Raw genomic sequence first — 16609 nt, forward strand, 5'->3', positions numbered from 1 at the left:
CTGGTCAGAGCGACCAGCAGAAAGCTCTAGGAAGCAGCATCCCATTTAGTATAAGAAGGATCTGGTCCTATGATAATTCTTTTTTTTTTTAAGTTGAGGTTCTCTGATCGTCTTCTACAAGTGCAATGGAGAAGGGCTCCAGGTACTGGGAGAGGCCAGTTGGGCTGATCTTTGAAGGGCTTTTAAACTCTTCTCTTCAGGGAAGATCCATGAAGGGTGTTTGTTTCCTGGTCTTCCCAGCAAGTTGCTGGGGATTGTTATACTCCAGACTGATTCCCTGGCTAAAATTCAACTTGGGTATATCTTCTCCCTAGTCCCGGGAAACTTCAGGAGGCTCTAACACAGGGCCACAGACAGGCCAGAGAAACCACGTTGGCTGCCCCCCCTCAAGCATCTATCCAAACATTGAGACCTTAGGGTCACAGTGCCTGCGACACTTCTTTCCTCTGCCTTCTCAGCCCAGACGCCTCAAAGGAACCCAGGACAGGGAGACTACACCAGGCACCTGCAGGGAGGCCTAGATCCTGCCTAGGATCTCTTCCCTACAGCTCACACCAATTCCTGATGGGTCTAGTGACTGCAGTCATAGCCAAGAATCTTTAACAAGAGATGGCAAGCAGTAGTAATGGCTTGGGGAACTCTGGACAGACCAAATCTTATTGGGGGGCCTATCCCTTCTAATCAACCTACAGAGAGGACAAGAGGGAAGAATCTCAACCAACATTGTATGCCTCTGTTCCTTGTTCCTGTGGACCCCTATATACAATGATCTCTGATGAACTTGAAGGTTAGAACTTGAGTGTCCAGTGCCCAGATGTCTCAAACTCCAGCATCGTTCCCTCATTCTAGCACCGTCTCTCACACATTCAGAGAAACATTCCTAAACCTGACACGGGAAGAACACTGAGCAAAGGGAACCACGAGGGTTCCCTCTGAAAGTCTTTAGTTTTGAGAGAGAACAGCCAGAAGCCATGGAACCTTGAGTGGCATCATCTGCTTCCGTCTCCTCGACTCTGGACTGAGAATGGAGGGCAACCTTAAGGTCTGTACACAATGCCAACTGCTTCATAACATGGGGAGGGAAATCTAGAGGTTCTCTAAAATGGGGGCAGCATGGGCTGGGGATATGGCCTAGTGGCAAGAGTGCTTGCCTCCTACACATGAGGCCCTGAGTTCACTTCCCCAGCACCACATATACAGAAAATGGCCAGAAGTGGCGCTGTGGCTCAAGTGGCAGAGTGCTAGTCTTGAGCAAAAAGAAGCCAGGGACAGTGCTCAGGCCCTGAGTCCAAGGCCCAGGACTGGCCAAAAAATAAATAAATAAATAAATAAAATAAAATGGGGGTGGCAGCTCCACTCACCATGTCTGATAATGGGATGCCATGGCCACGTGACTCATCATCATGAGTCTCTTCTGACCATGGGACGTTTTGACTGACTCGTTTCCACCTCCCTGCTTGCCTTTCCAACATCATCTACTTTCCCCTTCACCTACTTGAATGTGGGTGGTCCTCACCTCTCAAACCCCGGAGGGAACTAGAGCGAGTGGCACCTCCCTGACCTTGTGGGGCAGGGAACAAAACACACTTGCTGACTACCCACTTGAGTTCCATGGCTGATCAAGTTCCTGAAGCTCCCGTATCCCGCCCCTGAACAGGAGGACGGCGCTGAGATCCTGGGTGGTCTTTGGGCGAGGGGAAGTCTCTTTCCTCAAAGCCCATCCAGGACCCCATCCTGGCAACCCCGGCCTCGCGTGCTCCAGTACCTGGAGTGGATGCCATCCACAAACGGCCCCCCTCGACCCTTCAGCTGGTCCACCTCTTGGCGCAGCTTCTCAATCTCTTCAGACAGGCGGCCCTGTGCCAGGCAGACCCAGGATGGGGTAGGGGCCGGGGAGAGGCAGAGAGGAGAGAGTGGACATCAGAGAGGGACAGAGAGGACGATGGAGTCGGAGAGAGGCGGAAGAGTGCACTTTGAGAAGAGTGCACATCAGGGCCCCGGGCCAGGGCCATTGATGACCACAAAGAGCAGAGGTATGCCTGGAAAGTGAGCAGGTCAGAGTCTGGGGGAATGACTCTACTGGAAGAGATGGGCTGACCCTCACTACCAGACAAAAGCATGGCAAACGAGGCTGGGCAGCAGAGGGGCCGGTGCACGGCCACACGCTGCTAAGGCGGAGACAGTGGTCCATCCTCCCCTGCCACCAAATCCTCTCACAGATCCAGCCACCAGGCCCTGAGTCTGCTGCCCACTCTGTGCCCTGTGTTTATGCCTCTATTCCTCGCCTCTGGGTAGTAATACACATCATGTATGTGCTGCACTGGGCTGTCATGAAATAACCATGTGCGTGGACTAAGCGAAGCTGACACAGAGCTAGGTGTCAGAGCAGCTGCATGACAACCAGGTGTGTCCTTTCCTGGGACACCCGGGCCCTCCCAGGCTGGACGGGGCTGGCCAGCAGCTGGGTACCTTGTGATGGTGCTGCTCCTCAATCTGGCGCTGGGAGCTCTCCAACTCCTGGATCAGCGTGTTCTGGGGGAGAGCAGCCGTGAGCCAGGCCCTGGCTCTGGCTTAGGCCTGTGCCCTCCTCTCCCAGGTAGAACAGACCTTCCAGGCCTGTGGTCTCAGCCCACCTCACCGGGCCCAGCCACTGTCCAGCCCCACTCACTGTAATCCTGGCCACGTCCCTCTCCCTCACTGAGAGCCCGTCCCCCTCCTCACAGGGCCCCCTCTCATGTCCAACCCCTGGCCTTTGGACAGGCTCCGCCCACCCGTGTGTTCCCCACCACCACCACCCCCCCACCCTCCAGGTCCTCCTCACCTTCTCCTCCAGGGCGGCCATGCGCTCCTTGAGGTGGAGCTGCAGGCGCTCGTTGGACTCGCTAAGCAACCGGTCCACTGTGTCTGACAGCCTCTTGTTGTGGTCTTCATTCATCTTCTCCCGCTGGCGCACCTGCACAGCCACCAGCCTTCAGGGCCTGGCGCTGCCCTCTCCAGGAGCTGCCCATCCCCGCAGCAGTCCTGCCCCCTTCGCCTCTGCTCTCAGGCTCTCTCCACCGCCTCCTCCCCCGCCGACCGGCCTCCTTCTGGCCCTGTATGGCTCTCTCCATGGACGGGCCCTTCCTCTGTGCCCCTCTCTGCGCCCCTTCTCCTCTGTGACCCTCCACAGCCCATCCTGTGAGCCTGCCCTGGGAACAGGGAGGTGGCTTGAGAGCTACCACGGTGCCCTCACCCTTGCCAGCTCCTGGTTCTTCTCCTCTAGCTGCCCTTCCAGCTGCCGCAGGTGCTCCTCAATGTTGCCGTGCCGCTCCTCAGCCTAGGGGCAGGGATGGGTCAGTGCACCTGAGATCTCTGTCCCTCCTGCTTAGGCCCCCATATCCCACAGTGGTTTGGGGGGATCTGGGCCTCAGAAACCTAGCCCTAGGCTATTTATCATCTTTGGAGCAGAACTACCATCACCACTGTGCCCCTGACCCCTGCCAGGTCCCTGGCTTTCTTCCTGCTCAGGGTGACACTTAAAATATCCCAGAGCAGGGCTAGTGGCAGAGTGCTCACCTTGTACACAAGAAGCCCTGGGTTCGATTCCTCAGCACCACATATACAGAAAACGGCCAGAAGTGGCGCTGTGGCTCAAGTGGTAGAGTGCTAGCCTTGAGCCAAAAGAAGCCAGGGACAGTGCTCAGGCCCTGAGTTCAAGGCCCAGGACTGGCCAATATACATATACATATATATGTGTGTGTGTGTGTGTATATATATATATATATATATATCCATCCCAGAGCAGCAAGGCACCCGTGGCTCGAGCCTGTAATCCTAGATATTCAAGAGACTGGGATCTGCGGATCTCAGTTCAAAGCCAGCCTAGGCAGGGAAGTTCATGAGACTCTTAACTCTGATTGAGCACCATAAAAGCCAGGAGTGGAACTGTGGCTCAAGTGGTAGAATGCTAGTCTTGAGCACAAAAGCTCAGGGACTGCACCCCGGCCCTGAGTTCAAACCCTAGGACTGACACCAAAATTTAAAATTAAAAAAAAAAAAAAAACAGAGCTGACAACTCAAGACTATGAATCCTTTCTCCATGTTTCCAGAAAGGAAAAAAAGAAAACTTCTTGAAAGAAAGAGCTCTCAAGCACGGTGGTGCATCTCCATAGACACATGGACTTGATACTGAGAGCCTGGGTTCCGATCCAGATTTCTTCTCAGCACCGCGGTGACTCTGACAAACCACTGAACCTCTACAAACCTTAACATCAACTGTAACATGTGAATAATAACACCACCAATGGCCACTGGTCCCTCGCTAAATGAAGTAGTCCACGGCAAACACTTAGAACAGTGAACATTCCAGCTCAGATAGCATGGCCATCTCCCTTCCTCTTCTTGTACCTCTGGAGATGGAGGCCCTATTGTTTCTGCTGACAAGATACTATAGAACACCACACACCAGGAAACCCTTCCCCAGAACCCTTCTGCTGTGACTCACTTAACATATTAATCGCTTCAGCCCATCCCTTCTTGAGCAAAAGCTGGCTCAGCTTCCCACACATAACAGTCTCTGCTGTGCTTTAAACTCAGCCCTTCATTCTCAGGGGCTCAGAGACAGACGAGACCAGCACCAACTTCACCATCAAAGCAATTTGGACCCTAAAGGCCCCACCGGGCAGTGGAGGACTTTCCCAGGCCGCAGAACAGGATCGTGGTAGAAGCAGACGGAGGCAGGGCCGAGTGTGGGTCCTACCCCACGAGCACCTGGCCAGGCTCTATCCTGCAGAGGCTCAGGCACCAGGTGCTAATGAAACCCTGGCTTCCTTCTCTCCTCAGGTTTGGGCACAGCGATGGTGAGCCCCCATGAGGCCCTCCAAAAGGGCCTCTGACTACCAGGAAAGACTCCTAAAGTCACCTGACTAATGTATTGCTTCTCTACATCATGCACTTATTTACCTAGCTCCTCCAGAAGCTGCCTGTTTCAGTCTGTACACCTTTTAAGAAAGATTCTTCTCTAAAGTTACCTCTCCATCAGGTAAGATGATATTCCCTTTTATATTCATCCTAAAACTGCAGTCTTCAAGCAGCCAGGGGCACTCCCTATATCTAGGATGCTTCAAGATGCGCTTGGCCTAAATTCTCTCTGCACGCTTTCAGAGCCATGCACACTTTGATCCTATCTCCCCTTGGGTTTCCTCTTTCCTGAGATGAAAACCCTAATCTTTCCATTCCAACCCCACAGGAAAAGCTCCAACCATAATAGTGTAGATGATAATGAATACACTGCCAATCAGTGCAGGTGCATCTCTAAAATGACTTTTACAGGACTCCTTTTTACAGGACTGTGGGTGATGAGGGCAGATTACTCTTCCAACGGACAGATACAAGGTAGTGTCTAGCATCAGGCAGTGCAAAGCGGTTCTCTGGTTCCTAGCCTGAGGTGCCTCCCAACGCTCCACTCCCTGCCCGGCTCCATAAGAGCTCAGCACGCAGGGGACAGAGGCAGATCCCAGGCCCCTGACACACTTGCCTTGGTGAGAGCTGCAATCCTCTGGGCCAGCTCAGCCTCCACCTCTGGCAGAGTCTCTGCCTTGCGCATCGTCTGCTGCAGCTTCTGCTCTGCCACCTCCAGCAGCTCCTGTAGATGCCGGGCCTTCTCTTCACACTAACAAGGTCGGGTGGGGAAAAGATTCAAGTGGGTGTACTGGGACCCTAGCCACATGCCATCTCAGCAGGGACAATCTTGGTTCTTGACCCCAAGATGCCTGAATTTGCCTTTCCCAAGGGACCTGCAAGATTCGATTCCCTTCCTCCTCCCCGACCCCCACCCCCCCCACCCCCGCCTCTGGGCTTCTATCTGGACCAGTGTGATCTGAGGAGCCCTCATGTCAAGTGCGGCAACCCCACCCCCCACCCCACCAGGAGCAGTCACCTGGCGGTGCAGGGACTCCTTGTTGGCCAGTTCATTCTCCAACTTGTCATTAAGGTCATGGATGGACGTGGCCTCACGCTGAGCAGCCAGGTAGCGCTTCTCCAGCGTGGTAATTCGCTCCTCCATGTCTTCCTTCTGGGCTAGAGCCTGGGAGGGAGCAGAAGGGATGAAAGGAAAGGCCACTAGCCTTTCCCTGCCCTCCTCCTGTCTGTACCTTCCCACTTACATCTGGCTGGTTAGAACCCAGAAAGAGCCATGGTCTACACTCTTCTGCCAGATTCTTGCCTGACCCACCTCCCATCACCCCTGCCCATCCTGGATCTGTAAGTGTCTAAGCTTGTACACTCCAGCTGGTACCTGGACCTCTGTCCACACCCACCGCGTGCCAACACTCATACCCAGCAAGAGGAGGGGACTGACAGCAGGCCTGCCCCTCCCTCACCTCCCGGAGGTCCCGCTGATGCTTGTTGCTCATCTCCTCCGACTTGATGAGGTCTCGACGGGCTGTGCCCAGGTCCTCCTCAAGTTCGGCCACAGCTGCCGTCAGGGTGACCAGTCTCTCCCGAGCCTGGCTCAACTCAAAATTTTGCTTCTCCAGGAGCTCCTGCAGCTCCTCCACCCGGCCCATGTCATCCTCCAGGGAAAGCAAACCATCAGTCAGTCACGGCACCCAGGGGATCCCATACCCTGTCCGGCCCCAGGGGAGAGGAGAAGGGAACCACAAGCCCACAGGTTCCAGCTCTGCCCCCATATCAGAGCGCAGCTTCGAGTACAGCCAGGAAAACACTGCTGACAGCTGCCAAGCATCCTTGCTCTGCTGTGTACCCCTTGAAAAACTACTGTTTCTGGTTTTACCTGCTATCTCAGTCTCTGATAACCCAGGAAGGGAATGAAGACTCAGAGAGAGGAAGAATCTGGCCTGATGTTGCCACAAGGTAGGTGGCCCTAACAATTCAAGTAGAAAAGCACGCCTAGCACAGAAACAAATGTCTGTAGGCTTTGCGGTTGTTGTTTGCAGATGGCGTGGAAAGAAGAAGGAAAGAGGGTTGGGAATTCTGCAGAAAGCCCCAAATTTAATTCAAGTCATTTCTCTGTGGAACTCAAGTCAGTTTGCTCCCACCTCCATTCCTGTCTTGAAGAATACAGGCCCCTCCTAAATAGCATCCCCCTTACCCACCTTCCACAGGCGTTTTGGTCCCAACTCCACAGTCCCCTCCTCTTGTGCCACTCCATCCCGAACCCCTGCCCCCTGCTGCAGGGCAGACACCTGTAGGGCACAGCATCCAGGGCAATGAATCAGAGAGAACTTCCTATACATACTGTTAGGTGCTGTCGGCAGGACCTCAGAAGCGCTACGTGCAGACTGAGGGCAGGCTGCCGGCTTACCTGCTGGTGAGCTCCAGCCAGCTGCTCCTCCAAGGTGGTAACTCTTTCCAGTGCCGCCCGGAGCCGCTCTCGCACCTGCCCAAGGAAAGGGGAGACGGAGGAAGAAAAGTAGCTCCATTGACCTCAGACTAGAGGAGCCCAGGCTTGATCTACTTCTATCAGGTATGAGGGAAAGTAAACGGCGGCCTGCCAAGAGGCAAGTCCCAGGAGAGAAGCTAACAGAACTTGAAATGAGGCCAGTGGCAGAACACAGCCAGGTCCACAGCTTGTAGAGTTCTCCCTCATCACAAGGTGTGGAGGTCTGGGGAGGACAGGAAGCTCAGGAAGCCTGGCTGCAATGGGGAGCCGGGGGGGGGGCGGCTGGTACCTTCTCATCCAGGGCTTTGTGGTGCTCAAACAGCGACTTGAGGGCCTTTAGCACCTCCACCTCGCTAGAGACCCCCGAAGGCGACTGGGCCTGGCGCTTCACCACAGTCATCCGCAGTGACCGCTCGTGGCGAGACACCAGGCACTCCAGATGTTCCAGAAGCAACTGGCAGGAAGCAGGGGAGGGCAAGAGGGAGGGTCGTGAGCCTGGGTCCCAGGAGGATACAAGCAGGACCCACAGGATCACCGGATAGGTACAAATACAACCAAACCACTGCTAAAAGGTTGGGATTCTTCCATGTTGGTAGAGTTGCTCCCCAATTCAACACTCACCTCCAACTCAGCTACCCCCAACCCTTCCACAACCCAAAAGCTAGCGCAAATCCCAGCACTATTGGCTAAATCATGTGACAGAACGATGCAAGGTAGGACGAGGTCAGGATGGTCAGGGGCTCCGGCTGCCCCTGGTCTTGCCTGTTGGTCAAAATGTACACATGCACGCACGCATGCACGCATGCAAACTTACCCTCGTGTTATTCCGTTCTGCTTTCAGCTCTGATATCTCTTCCTCCCGCTCTAGAAGCTGTTCCCGACACATGCTCAGCTCCCGGGTTAAGGTGGCAAATTCCTGAAAACCCCCAAGACCTCAGTACTTGAGAATTCAAGTCATGTCCTGCACACCCAAGTCCACGGTGGACTCCTGTCTCCCATCCCTCACTTCCGCCTCGCCCCGAGGAGCCCAGCCCCTTCTCCTGCAGCTAGTGTGAGCCTCCCCAGCAGGGCCCAGGTCTGAGGCTCAAGTGTGTGTTGGATTCCGAGGGAACAGAGCCCCACACAAGAGTGAGAAAGTTAAGAGCCTGCTCAGCAGCTCCTTCCTCCCTTGGCCACCAATGTGAGCAGATCCCACCCTCCCTCCCACTCAGTCTTTCCATTTCTCTAGCCATCCAGGGCATCTTCAGAAACTCGTGGAGGGGATTGCCAGGGCTGGTTTGGTGGAGTAAGAGCCACACAAAGCTGATAGACTGGGGGAGTGGGGGGGAGCACATTGTGACACTTCTATCTAGTGACCCTCCCCAGGGCACAGCCGACTGCAGGTGGCCAGTGAGGCAAGCAGACAGAAGAACGACGGGAAGCGAGGTCACACGCAGCACTGACCCGTCAGCTGGCACACGGCTTCAGCCCTGGGCACCCGGGAGCCCCATGCACCACGGCTACAGCCCAGGGCCGGAGGCCCAGACACTTGCCCCAGCCTCACGGAGCACAAGTGACTCAGTATCCCTTCTTGGTGGGCACAGTTTCACCTCATCAAAGACCCTTCCTGCTCATCATCTTCCATTCAGACATCCAGGGTGCAGAGCCTGACCCCACAGTTCCAGGCCCATCATAGCCTCTAGTGACAAGACACAGGGTATCAGAAAGGTTTTCAGGTGATTGGGAAGAGGTTGCCGTCCTGCCCTACACTGCAGTCCCCTTGGCACACCAAAACTCCAGAACCAAAGGAAGAAGTCCCAAAGCTGTCCCCTCTTAGAACTCCAGCCCAGGCAAAAGAGACTGGATGAGCTTTGAGAAGGGACAGGAGATCAAAGAAGTTACCGTATGAAGACCTCTGGTCCTTTCCCTTGACTGTTCCTTTCCATTGAGACTGTGGTCAGGGCAGTCAAGATCAACCACGTCACACACCGGAAGCTGAGGCCTGGGCTTGGTGCTGCCTCATCCCTCCGCTTACATATATTGCACACACACGGTCATATTTACACACACACCCGCATGCACACATACAGGCACATACACATAGGCAGAGACAGGACTCGATGGCCTGTCCCCACCCTACACCATGACACCGCCACTAAAGGGCCACAATGCTCTCTGCACCCCCTGTCTCAAGTTGAGAGGCTACTTGGTCTTGGGCAGCCTCTCCTCTTCCTCCCTTACTCATCCGATGGACTGCTACCAGAGAAAGGCCCCAAAACACGTCCACAAAGTTATATACAAACTTCTCATCCTGGTTTTCAAACTTTTCTCATGGCTCCTTTCCATTCACCCCAAGTCCTAGGCCACCTGTGTGTCTCTTGCAAGTTTCCAAACACCAGCAAGAGTTCCGAATACCACACCTTCACCCCGCGGGCTCTTCCCCTCACCTCCCACCGAGCCCAAGCCCTACCACAGGCTGAAGTCAGATAACAGCCTTCCCAGGACCTTTCCAGAATCCTCCGTGGGGTAACGAGCCTCTCTCCCTCCCCCAAAAAACCATTCAGAGCAAGCCACAAGTCCTGGAATCAAATCCCAGCTATACCTATTAGCCATGTGACCTTGGACAAATTCCTTAACCTTTCTCAATCAACTCCATTCTCTGATCTGGAAGACAGAGGTAAGCATCTTCTCTCTGGGAATTGCTACAGTCATTAAATGAGCCTGATGTGCAGAAAACACCAAGTGCGAAACCACCAGAGGAAGCTATTTTTATCACCGATGCCATACCTAACCACCCTTCTGGGACTCCTTAACGTCCTCTACATTCTCTCCTAATCCTGTGCCTTCTCCCTAGTCTGAGTCCCTTGGGGCCAGCACCATCTCATTCACTCCAGGGCTTGTTCAGTGTCTCAGACATAGTGAAGAAGGAGTAGCCCACCTGCCTACCCCACCTCTCAACCAGGCTCCATTTTTTCTTTGCCAGTTCTAGGGCTTGAACACAGGGCCTGGGCACTGTCCCTGCACTTCTTCTGCTCAAAGTTAGTGCTCTACCACTTGAGCCACAGAGCCACTTCTGTTTATGTGGTGCTTAGGACTTGAAGCCAGGGCTTCGTGCATGCTAGGCAAGCACTCTACCACTTGGCCACATTCCCAGCCCTGGGCTCCACATTCTTATTGATAAAGCAGTACATGATTCTTCCCACATCACATCTGAGTTCTGGAAAGAAAATTCACCCTAGCCCAGCCCTGGTTCATCTCCCTGAACCCGGGGAAAGAGCTAGAGCTGAGGCTTGAGCTACGTGACTCCTCAGGGCTGCCTCCCCGGTCCCAAAAGCACCCCCTCAGGCTCAGGGTGGGCTACATCACACATCCCAAATGTGGTTTCAACACCCATCTCCACCTTAAGAGGAAGTGGAGAACGCAGGACGTTTATTCCATCCCTGAGAACTATGCCCACAGACAGACAGTTGCCAACCCCACCCTCAGGCCTGGTTACCAGGCAGAGTTCATGAGCAGAAGGGTCACTGAGGTAAGTTCCTGCTCCCCTTCTATCCTCAGAGTTCTCATTTTGCCTGGAATATCTACCGACCGACCCAGTGGTGAGCAGTAAGCAACACTGAGCTCCAGGGCCAACGTGGCGAGGGAAGGGAGCACATCACCTCTGCGTGCCCCGGAGGCGGGTCATGAGTAACGGATCAATCTCCCCAAGTTTCCATCTCAGCCTAGCAGTGGCAGTGATGACGTACCGACCTCACGGCTATGGGGATTCGCTGGGTCAGTCCACGGGAAGACACAACGGAGGGTGACTGCATGGACTGGTGGGCTGTACCTCTGAGGAACACGCGGCTGTCGGGATACCTGGCTTCTCGACAGGCTCTGCATGTCATCGTCTACATTTTGTCTCTTGGATGTCTTTATCTGTGCAGTAGGAAGCTGGCCTAGGTGATCTTAAGGCTTCTCCCACCTCCACTTTCTGTGATTTCCCCACCTGCCACTTCCCAGAATAGAGCTCCCGTGAGAAGCAAGCAGAGCAAGAGGCTTCCTTCCAGCCTAGGGTGCCACCTACTGGTAGTATGGGCTCAACGCGGCTGGCAAGTATGGCTGCCTTATCTTCCCGCAGCAAATTCCATTCATTTATTTCTCCATATGAGTCCATTCCAGGGAGAAGAGCTTTGAAGTGGCAGGAAAAGGATCTATCTAGGAAAATGGCAAGCAAATTCTGTGTGTTCCGTGTCTGATGTGTGAAAAGATGCCAAAGGCTGTGGTCCAACTGTGCTGGAATCACGGGGGCCCAGGGAAGAGAGAGGGGCTGAGGGAGGAGCAGAGCCTGAGCCTTACCTGGGGGAGGGCAGAGTTAAGGTGGCGCTGGAGCTGATCCCGCTCGTGCAGGGCATCCTGGAGCCGGCTCTGCGTGGCTGCCAAGGTTTCCTGACTCTCTCGAAGGGATTCCAGCAACTTCTCCCGCTCATCCAGCATGTTCACCATCAGCTGCTCAAAGTTGGCATCCGCATCGGCGCCATGGGGGGGCCCCAAAGGGTCCCCCTCGTTGATTGTGGGCATCACCTCACACATGGTAGGGGTGGACAGGACCTTCTCAGCGTCAGAGGGATGGGGAGGGACTCACAGGGTTGGCCCCCGCGGGAGGACCCAGAAGGGCACAGGTCTCGGAGTGGGCAGTGCCAGGCAAGGAGACAGGTGGGCAGGGGTTTCTGCCATGGCATCAGTTGCTCTGGCTCTGAAAGGAGCCTGGGGCCTGCAGTGCCCCCGTGGAATGGAGCCAGAAGGCCTGGCTTAACCTCTTAGGGCTGGGGCTTCGTGCCCTGTGTCCCCAGACAAGCAGGCAGCATCCGAATGTGGCCATGACAGGCAGGAAGAGCAGGGCTGAGGGGCGGCCTTTGTCTTAGACTGAGCACTGGAGCCTGGCAGAGTCCCAGCTGCGTCTAGCAACACCCATGGTTTCTGGAAGGCCGTGCAGTCTGCAGGAGAAGAGGACACTGTGAGGACCGGCTAAAGGGAAGGGAGAAGGGCATCCAGGGGATGGAGACAGGCCTGGAACCCGGGGGACGAGGGGAGGAGGGGCTTGCTCACTCCGGTGGCACCTCCCTACCTCCACCAAGGAATGCACATGCGGCTGCCCAGACGCTGCTGCCTGCAGCCCCTGCCCCACCCCCTGCAGCTGTCAGCAGTGCAGCCACAGAGGTTCCCCACCCACGTGGCTCGCTGGCCAAATATAGAAATGATCCAGTGGTAGGGGAGCAGCCAGCAGGCTGCCCAGAGCTCGCCTGAGACCTAAGGGTGGCAGGAAAAGAAGTGGGTCTCTGCCCTGCTGCCCCGTTAGTGTTCTCCCGCATACTTGGGCCAACGCAGGTATAGATGGGGGTTAAAGGGTCTAGGGGGGTGGGGACCCCACGGAGACTGGACTCCTGGGGTCATAGGAAAGAGGCAGGGTGGGGCTTGCCATCATCCATGGCACACACGGCTAAGGCCTTGGAGAGGCACAGGTTAGGCACAGGAATAGGCCAAGAGTCCTGACCTACTGTAATGTCCATAATTCAGGGAGGCAGCTCTGGCTCATGTCATTCCCCGCTTCTGAAACCTGCCAAGGGTGGCACACAGGCCTGGCAGAGAGAAATCTTTGACTCTAGATTTATAGTCTACTACTTCTGTGTTGGATCAGTGGCTGAATGACTGAAAAGAACCCAGGATGCCGCCCCCCCCCAGCGTGGGCCTGTAGCCAGCCACCTCCTCCAGCCTGGGAATCTGCTTGCTGGTTATCCCTGCTGGCCCTGCCAGGAGTCATCAGCTAGGGCTGTAGGTATGTGCAGCATGGCTCTACTGATTCTCAGAGCCTGGCACAGTGGAGCCCAGTGGTCAAAACAAAGACAAAACATGGACATATACTATAGCTGGTGGCTTCTCTGGCAAGCACGGCTGCCAGCCTCTACCCATGAGAGGGTCAGTACCTCCATCAGCTCTCAGTGTCTTCCCATCGAATGAGTGCTAAAGGGGTGTGACATCCCGGACTAGTGCTGAGTACGCTGGAGACCTCCATAAACGGTGCTTTCCTCCCTCCCCTACTTTCAAGAAACATAGGGGTGGCCTCCCATCACCCCAAGGGGAAGGACTGGCAGATTGAGAGGGCAGGGACAAGGAGGTGTCAGAACCCAGCATGAGGTGAGGGGTCAGATGCTGGCAGACCTGTAGCAGGGTTGAACCCAAGCAGGGGAAACTGAGTCCTGATGATCTATCTAGACAAAAAAAGAGGGGGGCAGTAAGAGAGAGATGAGAAGGAATGTGGGACTCAATCAGATGAAAATCAGAGAAGCAGTTGGAAAACTCCAGAGTTCACAGCCATCCCCAGAGGGGCCAGCATAGACACATGCACGGGCATGCAGACACAGGAAGACCTGGTACATGCACACATGTCGCCACAGGCATGCTCCCAGACACAGAAACTGGACACAAGCCTCCCACCATGGAGGGTAGGGTCCCTAAAGGCGACCAAGTTGGCAAGTAGAACCCTGGTCTGGCAGCCCACAGAGCAGCATGGAAGGGCGGAGAAAGGTCACAGGCCCTCCCCCCCATCTCACTCGCGCAGTTCCTCTGGTCCAGGCCCTTCACTGAATGCAAGGCCCAATGCCCAGGGCCCCTGTACCCCTGCCATCAATAGCCCAGGAGGAATCAGGGAAACAAAGGAAAGAAATATGGAAGGGAGGGAAGGAGAGAGGGAGGAAGGGGCAGGAAGAACAGTGAGCTCAGGAGCTCAGGTGCCCTGGGGATGGCCTGAGCCACTGCCATCAAAGGAAGAAACCCAGAGCTGGGCCTTAGTTTGGGGCTGCAGTTCCACCAGGGACCAGCTGGTTGATGGCCTCTGCAATAAGACAGAACTGCAGCCCTTGAAGGGATGAGACCATGGGTGAGCAGAGCCTTGAGAGTAGCAGGCACCCTACAGGGACAGGGGAGGACCGGGAAATGAGTGTTGGATAAAAGCAGGCCTGTGGGTGGATCTGTTTTTAATTTTTGCTCGCTCTGTGTGTGTGTGTGTGTGTGTGTGTGTGTGTGTGTGTGTGTGTGTGTGTGTTTGGGGGGGGTCGTATGTTTGGGACAAGTTCCGGAGATATAGGTCAGACTGGTCTTGAATTGTGATCCCACTGACTGCTGGGATGACCTGTGTGTACCACCAAACCCAGCATGGATAGAGAGATTTGGAGGGGTTGTTGTTGTTGTTTTGTGCCAGTAATGGGGCTTAAGGCACTGCCATTTCATTTTTTCACTCAAGGATGGTGTTTCTACCACTTGAGCCATAGCTCTACTTTCAGTTCTTTAGTAGTTAATTGGCAATAAGGGTCTCACAGCCTTTACTGCCCAGACTGGCTTTGAACTCTGATCCTCAGATCTCAGCCTGCTGAATAGCTAGGATTATAAGTGTGAGCCACTGGCACCTGGCTATCAGAGTTTTAAAAGCTTACAGGAAATGAATGAATGAATAAATAAATAAATAAATAAATAATCTTTATTGCAAAAAAACAACACCAACAGGGCCGGGGATATAGCCTAGTGGCAAGAGTGCCTGCCTCGGATACACGAGGCCCTAGGTTCGATTCCCCAGCACCACATATACAGAAAACGGCCAGAAGCGGCGCTGTGGCTCAAGTGGCAGAGTGCTAGCCTTGAGCGGGAAGAAGCCAGGGACAGTGCTCAGGCCCTGAGTCCAAGGCCCAGGACTGGCCAAAAAAAAAAACAAACAACACCAACAAAAAAAAAAAAAAAAAAAAAAAGCTTACAGGAGAGGTGCTGGAAAACTTCCCTGAAGAAGTTGGGGTTTTAGCTCAGTGAGAGCACTTGCCTAACAAGTACAAGGCCCTGAGTTCTGTCCTCAACTCTGGTGCGGGGGGGGAGGAGTGGATCAACTTATCAGGAAGGAAGAGAAGGCTGTTCTATCTGGTCCAGCTTGGCCTTCCCAGTTCTCTTGGTCATTCTGGCACTTGAGGAGCTGTCCTTCCCTGGCCCCCTACAAACCAGGCACCAGGGAGCCTCTAGAGGCACATAGAAGGTGTGGCAGACACCCCCAGAGATAGCTACAGGACCCACTGCACACACTCCCCCCACACACAGTGCATAAGCCAAGAAGCAGAAGAAAACTCTAGCACAGCCACGGAGAGACACCTGGCTCCCTCTGACTCCAGGTCCATCTTTAAATAGAACAATTATCATCTCAGCCTAACAGAGGCCTCTCAACTCCTGCACAATTGTAAGTAACACTCACAGGTCCTGATTCAGAGGTGAAAGCTGCCAGCTCCGAAAGCAACCATTTGCCAGGGGCTTTATGAACACGGAGGCAAACTTGGAAGCATCTTTGGCTTTCCCAAAGTCACCCCCACCCCCCATCTTTTCCTAACAAACAGGAAGACTGGACACCTGGGTCTGACACTCTGGACGGCCACATGCATATTCCTGGCTCCCCACTGGATTACCAGATGGCAGGGGGCCATGGCAAAGCTGCTGGGGGCCAGTGCTCAAGTGTGGTGGGGAACCGCTGGGCAGAGGCAGCCTTGGAGTGGAAGCCCCTTCAGAGCTAAGAGGAAGGGAGCTGGAAGAAGGGTGGAAGCCTGAGGCCATGGGGAGGAAGGTGGTGATCCAAGAAGTAGTAACGATTCATGGTGGTTTATCAATAGGCACCATGTACCAAGTAGTAATTGATTTTATTCCTCACAATTCCTGATGAAGAAGATGTGATCCTTCTCTCCGTTCTACACATGTCAGAACTGGGAGTCAAAGTCACACGAGCAAATCGCCACAGCTAATAAAAGGAAGTGCCAAGGGTTCCATTTGTCTGACTGACTCCAAGGAGGGGGAGGGTATGGAGGGTGAGAGAATGAAGTGACACCTCCAGGCATGTGGTCACCCCCAAGGAACCACAGCACCAGGGCCTGGCCCTCCCCCCCTCCGCCCCCTTTAGCAGGGTGATAGCTATCTGAGGACCACTAGCCTCTGATTCCTGCTACCCTTCCTCCCTCCTTGAGCCATGGGGAAGACAAGACAATCACAGGGGCCATTTCCCCAATAGCAAAGACCACCCGCCCAGAGCTCTCTCTTCACCCCAGCTGGCTTCATATCCAGCTGTAAGCTACTGCTCTCCCCTCCTGGCTGTGGGTTTGCAGACGCGAACTCCCCAGGGCACTGTCTAGCTGTCCATGTCCTTAGGCTGCCCACCTGTCCTTCCCTCTCATCCAGAAGCTTCTGTTCCTC

The 16609-nt window shown here is 54.5% G+C and overlaps 1 protein-coding gene across 1 annotated transcript in view; it reads right to left on the reverse strand.

The window, feature by feature from the left end:
* The window catches only part of Ppfia4 (PTPRF interacting protein alpha 4), a 38561-nt gene extending 26246 nt beyond the window's left edge, over window positions 1-12315 (reverse strand). Inside the window, exons 1-12 of the mRNA XM_048357342.1 lie at window positions 11699-12315; window positions 8196-8297; window positions 7671-7835; window positions 7304-7378; window positions 7095-7184; window positions 6360-6551; window positions 5918-6064; window positions 5516-5650; window positions 3233-3316; window positions 2822-2953; window positions 2470-2532; window positions 1766-1857 (exon numbers count right to left, since the gene is read on the reverse strand). Coding sequence (XP_048213299.1) covers window positions 1766-1857; window positions 2470-2532; window positions 2822-2953; window positions 3233-3316; window positions 5516-5650; window positions 5918-6064; window positions 6360-6551; window positions 7095-7184; window positions 7304-7378; window positions 7671-7835; window positions 8196-8297; window positions 11699-11932 — 1511 coding nt within the window. The 5' untranslated portion in view covers window positions 11933-12315. The remainder of the gene's footprint in view (window positions 1-1765; window positions 1858-2469; window positions 2533-2821; window positions 2954-3232; window positions 3317-5515; window positions 5651-5917; window positions 6065-6359; window positions 6552-7094; window positions 7185-7303; window positions 7379-7670; window positions 7836-8195; window positions 8298-11698) is intronic.
* Window positions 12316-16609: the final 4294 nt, after the last annotated feature.

The sequence above is a fragment of the Perognathus longimembris genome, chromosome 11 (assembly GCF_023159225.1).
Source record: "Perognathus longimembris pacificus isolate PPM17 chromosome 11, ASM2315922v1, whole genome shotgun sequence".
Lineage (NCBI taxonomy): Eukaryota > Metazoa > Chordata > Mammalia > Rodentia > Heteromyidae > Perognathus > Perognathus longimembris.